At 50.4% G+C, this 9,868-nt stretch overlaps 1 protein-coding gene across 1 annotated transcript in view; it reads left to right on the forward strand.

The window, feature by feature from the left end:
• Positions 1 to 9,868, forward strand: part of LOC107101560 (gephyrin-like) — a 25,694-nt gene that overhangs the window by 2,832 nt on the left and 12,994 nt on the right. The window contains 8 exon segments of the mRNA XM_015400515.1: positions 3,539 to 3,617; positions 3,685 to 3,742; positions 3,834 to 3,926; positions 4,859 to 4,953; positions 5,028 to 5,094; positions 5,205 to 5,513; positions 5,675 to 5,770; positions 6,978 to 7,115. Coding sequence (XP_015256001.1) covers positions 3,539 to 3,617; positions 3,685 to 3,742; positions 3,834 to 3,926; positions 4,859 to 4,953; positions 5,028 to 5,094; positions 5,205 to 5,513; positions 5,675 to 5,770; positions 6,978 to 7,115 — 935 coding nt within the window.

Consider the following 9,868-nt stretch of genomic DNA (forward strand, 5'->3'; position numbering starts at 1 on the left):
AATGAATTTCCTGTTCATCTGGATGTCTGATAGTTTCCTGTTTCCTTCAGCGTGTCGTTATTCCTTTAAACAGCCAATCACGCAATCGAAGGATTATAATCCTGATTCCAGTTTCCAGGATTTACAGTGTTGGATTGAATCTGAGGCTGAAACACAGATCTGCGCATCAACAATCCCGCACTGGCTTAATAAGCTAAACATAGAACTACTTTGGGGGGGTAATGAGGACTTGGCGCCTCACTAAGGAGCCATGATGGGAGGGGTCTGTGTTTATTTAAATCCAGGCAATTTAGAGCCTTTAATATCACAACATGATGAAGAGTTTGATGGAGCAGCAGTCATCCTCATCAGTGGAAGAAGACGCCATAGATTCTAAAAATGGAGTCCAGAGAAAGGAGGTAGAACGAAAAAGGTCCCAGGAAGGAGCCCTGGTGAACGCCACAGGACAGCGGAGCAGGAGAGGAGCCCGTCAGGGGGAGCTGAACCAGCAACCCCTTTCTGCTGAGAACCAGCCGTCTGTGGAGCCGTAAGCTACCAAACAATGGGACAAAAAACACCATGAGGGTGAAGGCTGAAAGACGCCATTCCCCCAGCAGGAGGAACCAGGAGTCAAGACAGGAGACATCGATGGCAGAGCGACGCTCCACAGCATCAGTGGAGGGATTAATAATCCAACAGCTGGGCTGGAAAAACTGGCCACCGTCCGTCTGTCCATCCATCCATCCCTGTCACGCTTTATCCCTACGGGGGTCACGGTGGAGCTGGTGTCTACCTCCAGCTGTCAGTGGGTGAGAGGTGGGGTCCCCCCTGGACAGGGAGGTGGGGTCCACACTGGACAACCAACCATTCACACACACACCTAAGGAGAATTTAGAGAATCCACTTAACCATTATTATTATATACCAGTCATTATTTTGGACTGTGGGAGGAATCTGGAGTACCTGGAGAGTCTTGGCCCTGGGCCGGGAATCTAACCCAGGACCCTATTGTTGTACCCCTGCTCCACCGTGCAGCCCTTTCGGCTCGGGGACAGACTGTCAGAGCTTTCTTTCAGCCTGTTTTCATCCCAGTCTTTGATCCGGTTTGTCTAGAAGTCGTTCTTTAAACCAAATTCTTGGCTCATAAACCTGGAAACCATCGTCTCCCTCTGCTTCCTCATTTCCACTGGGAATACTGGTTAGTGAAGCCTCTCCTGCCCACAGAGCTCCTCTACATGTTTACCGGTAAAGTGGCTCAGATCTCTGTCCTTTTGGGCCGGCAGTGGTTCTGGTCTCCCAATAGGACCCTTTCTGTCCAGGATGACCTTTGACCTTCATGGAGGCGACAGAGTGTAGATGATGTTCTGGGCTGGTAGACGGACCTCCGCCGGACACGTTCTCCATCAGTGGATGATGGTTCTGACTGTGGTTCTCCATGGATCCACCTAGAACACAGACTGATACCTGAGTGGGCGTGTCTGTTGGTGCAGAGATGCAGAGTCGCCTCCAGTCAGCAGATCTAGTTGGTCTCTCCTGGTTCTGTGGTTGTTCAGAACAAAAACACATGGGGTATTGGTGACTCCACAGTGCCCATCTCTGTCGCAGAGTGACCTTTGACCCCTCCAATGATCCTTCAATGCCACCTTTATCTCGTGCTGCGTATTGATGCTCCCTCTGTGCTGCTCTACCCAGAAACTCTCCTCTGTGACCTTAGAGGTTCTGATCTGTCAGTCTGAGCTCCCCTTAAACTCCAGAGCTAACTAAGCTAACAGCTGTTAGCTCTGACCCTCAGATGGAGGATTTCATCCAGAGGCTGAATGCTTTCCTTGTCTTCAGCCGGAACTCCAGGATTCTGGACCTGCTCGACCAAACCGGGCTGGTACCAGAATCAGAGCACAGACTGGGTCATTTAGAGTGCAGTGCTGCCAGTGGCCTGCAGGGGGAGCACTGCACCGTATGAAACGGGTCGTCCTCATGGCTCCACTCACCTCTCCTTCATCCATTCTCATAGATAAAAAAACCTGTTCCTGGACGACCCGCTCTTGGAACGGATGAGGAAAGAGCAGGAGCCGAGTTCAGAACCAGAGAGCAGTGAGAGTCACCATCTTTGACTCTTCCAGCCTCATCAGGGCAGAGCTGCTGAGGGGGAAGATGGAGGACGCTAGAGTGAACAGACATCTTGCTGCCTGGACTGTCACTTACCATCATGAACTTTGTGGATTGGTGTGAGAACCACCTGTATCTGAACACCAGTAAGACCAAGGAGATGGTGATGGACTTCAGGAGAAGACCCCCACCTCACTTCCCCATGAACATCCAGGGCAGAAGATGAAAACTGTGGAGAGTTTCAAATCCCTGGGTGTTCACATCAATAATAAACTGGACTCATAACAGCGACGCCCTGTAGAAGAAGGGCCAGAGCCGCCTCCCTTCACCACCTGAGGAGGCTAAGATCCTTTGGAGTGAGCAGGCCCCTGCTTGAAACCTTCTCTGACTCTGTGGTGGCATCAGCCCTCCTCTACTCTGTTGTCTGCTGGGCCCCTGACAGCGCAGAGCGGGACAGAAAGAGACTGAACAAACTGGTGAGAAAGGCCGTTTCTGTCCTAAGCTGCACTCTGGACTCAGTGGAGGAAGTGGCTGAGAGGAGGATGCTGTCCAAGCACCTTCCACCCTCTGCAGCAGACTGGAGAGGAGCTGAGCAGCTCCTTTAGTCAGAGAGCAATAACTATATATAAATATCTATCTATATGTGCAATAGGTGCTGCTGCTATTGGTAAGACGTATCGTGTTCACTTCCTGTTCTGACTGCTGAGCAGTGGATCAATAAATCAACCAATCAGTCAATCATCTTCCATCCATATAAAGGCAGCTGGACCCAGTGGGTCACGACCCGGTTCTGATGGCCGTCCAGCCTCACTGTGGATGGTTGGAAGGACTGTGGAAGACAGAGTCGGGCTGCTGGTTCTTAGCCTGGGTGCCATTCCGAACTTAGTCCCGCCCACAACGTTTGAGGTCGGGAAGTTCGGTCTGGCATTGCTCAATAGTAGCGCGAGTATGCTCGCACAATATCTTGCGGGCCAATCAAATTGTCAGGGCGGGCTTTATACGATGATGGACAGATGATCAACAGTAACGTCATAAACCACGTGACCAAAGCGCGCTTGGGTGACAACAACAATGGCTGCCGCTGGAGAGTTGAGGTGTGTAGATTCTGCTATTAGGTCTGTTCTAGAAGATATCGACAGCAAATTAATTTTAAAAGAGGAACAGAGAAACGCGATCAAGGCTCATCTTCTTATTCTAGGCGTGCAACTGCACGCTTTGATTTTTGTTGACAACAACTATGCGTCGCTTAACATACGTCACACACTCTGTTGCTCTTATTGGTTGTAGGTCTATCCAATTGAGTGCAGAGGCATTTTTTTTCCTGGTTCGTTCGAAACACGCCCCATAATCACAGCTCTATGGAGCAGTATCAGACTCATATTCTGACTAGAATTGAGTAGGACTACGTCAGGCTAGCTGGTTCTAGTTCCTAACCTGAACTTCTCGTCTTCAGTCAGCGACAGCTGCTACAAGAACCTGGCAGAAGACCGCAGTGGAGTCAACCTAAAGGACCTGGTCCACGACCCGTCATTGTGAGTCTCCCCATGAACGCCAGCGACTGCACTTCTTCCTGTGACTAACCACCATCTCCCTCTGCAGGCTAGGAGGAGTCATTGCAGCTTACAAGATCGTTCCGGACGAGATCGAGGAGATCAAGGTAAGTTCTGGTTCTGCTGAGGAAAGCAGAGCTGCTGAGATGCTGGTTCTCGAGGTGGACATGCCGACTCTGCTTTTGTTTCCACATACAGGAAACGCTGCTGGAGTGGTGTGATGAACAGGAGCTCAACCTCATCCTGACCACTGGGGGAACTGGTTTCGCTCCACGAGATGTTACACCAGAGGTACCAGTGATCTGGGTTCTAGCAGCATGTAGGAGAACCAGCCAGGTCCATTCTGAATGAGTAACAGAACTAGGAAGGATCTGAACCTGTGTTTTAGACCAGACAGCCTTCTAGGGCGGATTAAAAAAGCATCCAAAACAGGAACCATTACCCTGGTAGCTAACCCGTAGCACCTAGCTTGGTAGCTAACCTATAGCACTTAGCCTTCAACTAACCTATAGCACGTAGCCTACTAGCTAACCTGTAGCACCTTGTCTGGATGCCAACCTGTAACACATAGCCTGGGAGCTAGCCTATTGCACATAACCTGGCAGCTTTATTGAAGCAGGTAGCCTGGCTGATAGCTTGAAGGAGGTAGCCTGGTTGCTAAATATAAGAAGGTAGCATGGCTGCTAACATGAAGCAGGTGCCATGGCTGCTAAATGAAGCAGGTAGCCTGGCTGATAGCTTGAAGGAGGTAGCCTGGTTGCTAAATATAAGCAGGTAGCATGGCTGCTAAATGAAGCAGGTAGCCTGGCTAGTTTGAAGCTTAAATCGGGTAGCCTGGCTGCTAGTTTGAAGCGGGTAGCCTGGCTGCTAGTTTGAAGCGGGTAGCCTGGCTGCTAGCTTGAAGCAGGTAGCCTGGCAGCTAGCTTAAATCAGGTAAACTGGCTGCTAGTGTGAAGCGGGTAGCCTGGCTGCTAGTTTAAAGCAGGTAGCCTGGCTGCTAGTTTGAAGCAGGTAGCCTGGCAGCTAGCTTTAATCGGGTAGCCTGGCTGCTAGTTTGAAGCAGGTAGCCTGGCAGCTAGCTTAAATTGGGTAGCCTGGCTGCTAGCTTGAAGCAGGTAGCCTGGCGTGTTTGTGATATCTTCCAAGGCTCTTTGTTATTCGTGGTTTGCTGAACATTTTTAGCTAGCATCTTTAATAACGCTGTTTATGAACTGATGTTCCAGGCAACCAGGGAGGTGATTGAGCGAGAGGCTCCAGGAATGGCACTGGCCATGCTCATGGGATCCCTCAACGTCACTCCACTAGGAATGCTGTCCAGGTGAGGTCCTGTGTGTTCACGCCAGGTTCAGGTTCATGTGCCGAGCTGAGCTTGTTCCTCTGCACTGATTCCAGGCCAGTCTGCGGTATTCGTGGAAAAACTCTGATCATCAACCTTCCAGGCAGTAAGAAAGGCTCTCAGGTTTGGTTCTGACTGTTAATTACGGTGATCGTCTGCATCAATATGACCCAAAAACAGATCAAAGATGGATACCATCAGAGCAGCGACCTTTTACATCTCTGTTCCTGCAGGAGTGTTTCCAGTTCATCCTGCCTGCTCTGCCTCACGCCGTCGACCTGCTGCGCGAAGCCACCGTCAGAGTTAAATCCACGCATGCTGCCCTGGAGCAGCTGCCCTCGCCGTCCTCGCTGCTGACCAACACACACGGCGACGCCCACGCCAACACGCACACCATGGAGCGGGGCACCCAGTGTGAGGAAGAGGACGAAGAGGAGGAGGATATGAGGAGAGGGCGACACAACCACCACCACCACCACCATCACCACCACCACCAGCAGCACAGCTCCTCCCACATCACTGCAGCTGCCATCGCTGCCAAGGTAACCGCCCACCGCTGCGCACAGCCTAAAGGTTGAGGGTTCAAATCTAGAGGAGTCATCAGTTGCCATAGAAACCAGGCAGGCATCTGCTCCAAGCAGCTGCTTATGCTCCTTCACATCATCATTCATGTGTCCGTCTGTGTCTCCATGCGTGTGATCAGAGCAGCCATGTGGCGGTCATGGCTAAGGGAGCCCCCTACCTGCCTGGAAACACACCTGCACCCCCCGCTCATTTCACCTGTTCCCATGACCTCCAGGTGAGACATAGCACCTCCATTCTCATCCTCATCCTGTCTGTTCCTCCACCAGGTTGACCTCTGACCTCTTCAGCTTTGATTGGTCCTCCTGTTCACACTGAGACCTTCTGATGGACCTGGAGAACCGACCTGAAACAGAACTTGGCTGTAATTAATCATGTTGATGATGATGATGATGATGATGATGATGATGATGATGGTTGATCTTCATCCAGCATCCATTGTTTCCTTAGTGAATCAAAATAATCCTCATTCAGCTGCACGCAGAGCACGCAGCTCATCCTGGACCAGAACCAAAGCAGTCACAGTGTTCACAGGCCAGCTGACTGTCTGTGTGCAGCAACAGGTGGTGGAGGGGCATGTCACTGTATGCTCCTTCCAGCTGTAGAAGGTTCTGGTCCCACAGCTGGTTTGGCTTCTTCTCATCAGAGCTTTTTGTGGAGGAGGAGCAGATCCACCATGGAGGGTGGTCTTTTCACTGAGCTTTGGACCAGCTTGGTTCTGGTACCAGTCAGAATCTCCGCCTTACATTCTCCCACACACACTGGTTGCTATGGGGATTCCCTCCTGCTTGTAGGGAGCAGAGATGAGGGCCAGCCCACAGCATCACTAGCTAAGTTCACACGGACTTTAACGGGTCAATCAGTCGGTCGGTCCTCTACGATCCTGCAGAACCCCATGAGAATATTCCATTAGACAGGTTTTCAGTCCAACCTGCTGAGTTCTGAACCAGAACCAGACAGGTCCAGGTTCTCCAGAACCATCCAGTGCTAAATTCTCCTGGGAGTGGGTGTGTCCCGCTGCTCTCTGGGCTCTGATTGGTCAGGAAGCGGTACATCCTCCAGCAGTGGGACCAATAATTGGTCATGAAAGGAGGTCCATTTCCACCCATTCTAAATACCATTATAGTCAGAACCATTATAGCTCTAAAATCCGATTCTCTAAGAAAACTCCTCCAACTTCAGCATCGATTATAGAAAAATTGGAGCGGACTCGGAGGTCTGAACAGGTCTGAGTTCCTAGCATCAGATCAGTGGAAACAGAATAAAGCTCTGAGCACGGTGGAGGCTGTGTCATGGTGTGGGTACTGACTATCTGTTTTACCTCAGCCGAAGCAGAACTGAAGCAGTGTTTGGACCCGCGCTCAGCTTGTGTGTGTGTGTGTGTGTGTGTGTGTGTGTGTGTGTGTGTGTGTGTGTGTGTGTAGATCCCGGACTCGATCATTTCTCGAGGCGTTCAGGTCCTTCCCCGAGATTCGGCTTCTTTAAGCTCCACCCCCTCCGAGTCACCACGGGCCACACAGGCGACGTCCCGCCTTTCCACCGCCTCGTGCCCGACTCCCAAGGTACGCACAAACCTGCACACACCGACCGGCCAGAACCGGAACCGGGTCAAATGTCTCACTGCATGAGCCGCCAGCTGGTGGGTTGTCAGACTCTGGCGGGTCGGCGGTTCTGACGGCTCTTCAGACTCTGACGGGTCGGCGGTTCTGACGGCTCTTCAGACTCTGACGGGTCGGCGGTTCTGACGGCTCCTTAGACTCTGACGGGTCGGTAGTTCTGACGGCTCCTCAGACTCTGGCGGGTCGGCGGTTCTGACCGCTCCTCAGACTCTGAAGGGTCGGCGGTTCTGACCGCTCTACAGACTCTCGCAGGTCCTCGGTTCTGACCGCTCCTCAGATTCTGGCGGGTCGGCGGTTCTGACCGCTCCTCAGACTCTGGCGGACGCCTCCTGCATGTGTGGAGCTGTGGTTTGTTCCTCTGGCGCTGCACGGTTCTGTGTCGGTTCTGATGGGGATTATTGTGAAATGTGTTTGTACTCGGCCCAAACCAAACGGGTTCTGGTTCTTCTGGGGCCTGCGTGTTGTTGGGAGTGAATGAGGCTGGGAGGTTTTCCAAAGATCATTCTAAGAACCTTCAGTCGTGTTAAAAATCCTCCCAAGCGGAACCGGTTCTGATGGACTGAGCAGAACTTCAGGACTGTGACCCAATTAGCAGCCTGCTGCATTGGTTCTGCTGGTTCCGGTTCTGGTCATTCCGGTTCTTCCTGTCTGAATTTAAACCCCAGTGTTTTCCCTTCGGACCAGAACCGGGTTTCTAAACACGATCTCACAACAATCCAGTTCTAGAGGTTAGGATCCCTGTTCCTGAAGGGGGCCCAGTCACGTACCGACTTCCTGCTCTGCACCAGCAGCTCTACTTGTTCCAGTTAGAGGCTCTGTGTCCAGTTACCTGAACCACCTGATGAGATTCGTCCAGCAGGGGGCGGTAAAGAGGGACGTCTGGTTATGAACTGATAAACACTAACATCAAAGTAGATTCCCGAGCAGTTAAGCCGGGCGTACACTGTTGGCGTACACTGTTCGATTTTCGAGTAGTGCGAGAATTTTTCAATCAGGCCGACTTTCAGCCTGATCGTGAGTCTTGTAGTGTACAGGGGGTTACGAGCGGCGATCAGCCTCTCACAACCACTTTCCGATCAGGAACTGTGAGGTCAGGACCGTCGTGGGCAAATCGCTGAGGGCGCAAACAAGGATTTCTCTTTTTTTCCTCCTCTCAGATGTAAACACACCAGCATGGCGGGGTTGCAATGAGTGAAATGCAGCTCCGTCTGCAAAATTGACAGACCGTAGTAGCCACATTTGCTCAGCCACGTCTTTTTTCGAAATATATCATCACCTTTTCTATTTAGGACTTTCAGCACAAAATTGCACAAATTGCCAAGGCAGCGCGAGTCACTATAGTGAGCTTCAGATTCCCCGTCTATTTGTTTGGCTTCAGGATAGACGAGTCAGAGCAGCTCCATCTCACTGCGGAGCTGAGTCCCATCTAGTTTTTAGTCGTACAGTGTGAGCAGGTAGATCGAATCAGAACGTCGGGCCGAACATAAATCGTGATCTGGAGCTCACACTGTACGACTAAACCCAGCGGTTAGTCGTACAGTGTGAGCAGCAGCTGTGTGCAACGATTGAAAAAAATAGCACAGTGTACGCCCGGCTTAAAACATTTCAATATTTAACATTTTAATAAATATTAAACCTTCAATAATTATTTAACCTTTCAATAATTATAAAAAAAAAAATTCTGCTCACAGTTGAAGTTTAATAACTAGTTTAATTTAGACAAACTTCTAAAATCCTTTTATGATGATAATCTCTGATATCTGCAGCAGGAAGGCTCTTTTATCCCAGTCGCTGCGTGTTTAAAGGAGCCGATAGCAGATAGTATTATGGAGTAGAAGCTGTAAACAGCAGCTGATTGAAGCTCCGCCCCCTCCATCGGCAGCACGTCACCATCAAACCTGTAAATAAAGGAATTAACTCTGATGATCCTTATATCCATTCAGATATTTATTAAACTGCAGTAAAACCGTTTATAACCTAAATGAACCTAAAATGTTAAAAACTGTCCTATAAAAAGGATTAACGTTATGTTCTGGTTCCCATACAGATAATAAAAGCTTTACAGATAACACCAGTGGGAAAACCCCGTTAACTTTCTGGTTTCTAGGCAGAGGGGGATTCCCAGTGCCACGCCCAGTTGGCTTAGTTAGCCTAGCAGCCTGTCAGCTGAGCACCGAACAACTACAGAAGAAAAGCCCAAACCAGAACCTTCATCCAGATGAAGCCGTGAGATTAAAATGATGTTCAGACTGGTCAGTGCTGCAGGTCTCAGGTGCGATAAAATTGTCAGGGTCATTGCTGCAGGTTTCAGGTGTGTTGAAGTCGTCTGGGTGAGTGCTGCTGGTTTCAGGTGAGTTAAAGTTGTCAGGGTCAGTGCTGCAGGTGTGTAAAAGTCGTTAGGGTCAGTGCTGCAGGTGTGTTAAAGTCGTTAGGGTCAGTGCTGCAGGTGTGTTTAAGTCGTCAGGGTCAGTACTGCAGGTGTGTTAAAGTCACGAGGGTCAGTACTGCAGGTGTGTAAAAGTTGTTAGGGTCAGTGCTGCAGGTGTGTTAAAGTCGTCAGGGTCAGTGCTGCAGGTGTGTTAAAGTCATGAGGGTCAGTACTGCAGGTGTGTTAAAGTCGTTAGGGTCAGTGCTGCAGGTGTGTTAAAGTCGTCAGGGTCAGTGCTGCAGGTGTGTTAAAGTCATGAGGGTCAGTA

This window comes from Cyprinodon variegatus, unplaced genomic scaffold (genome assembly GCF_000732505.1).
Source record: "Cyprinodon variegatus isolate N-32 unplaced genomic scaffold, C_variegatus-1.0 Scaffold1112, whole genome shotgun sequence".
Classification (NCBI taxonomy): domain Eukaryota; kingdom Metazoa; phylum Chordata; class Actinopteri; order Cyprinodontiformes; family Cyprinodontidae; genus Cyprinodon; species Cyprinodon variegatus.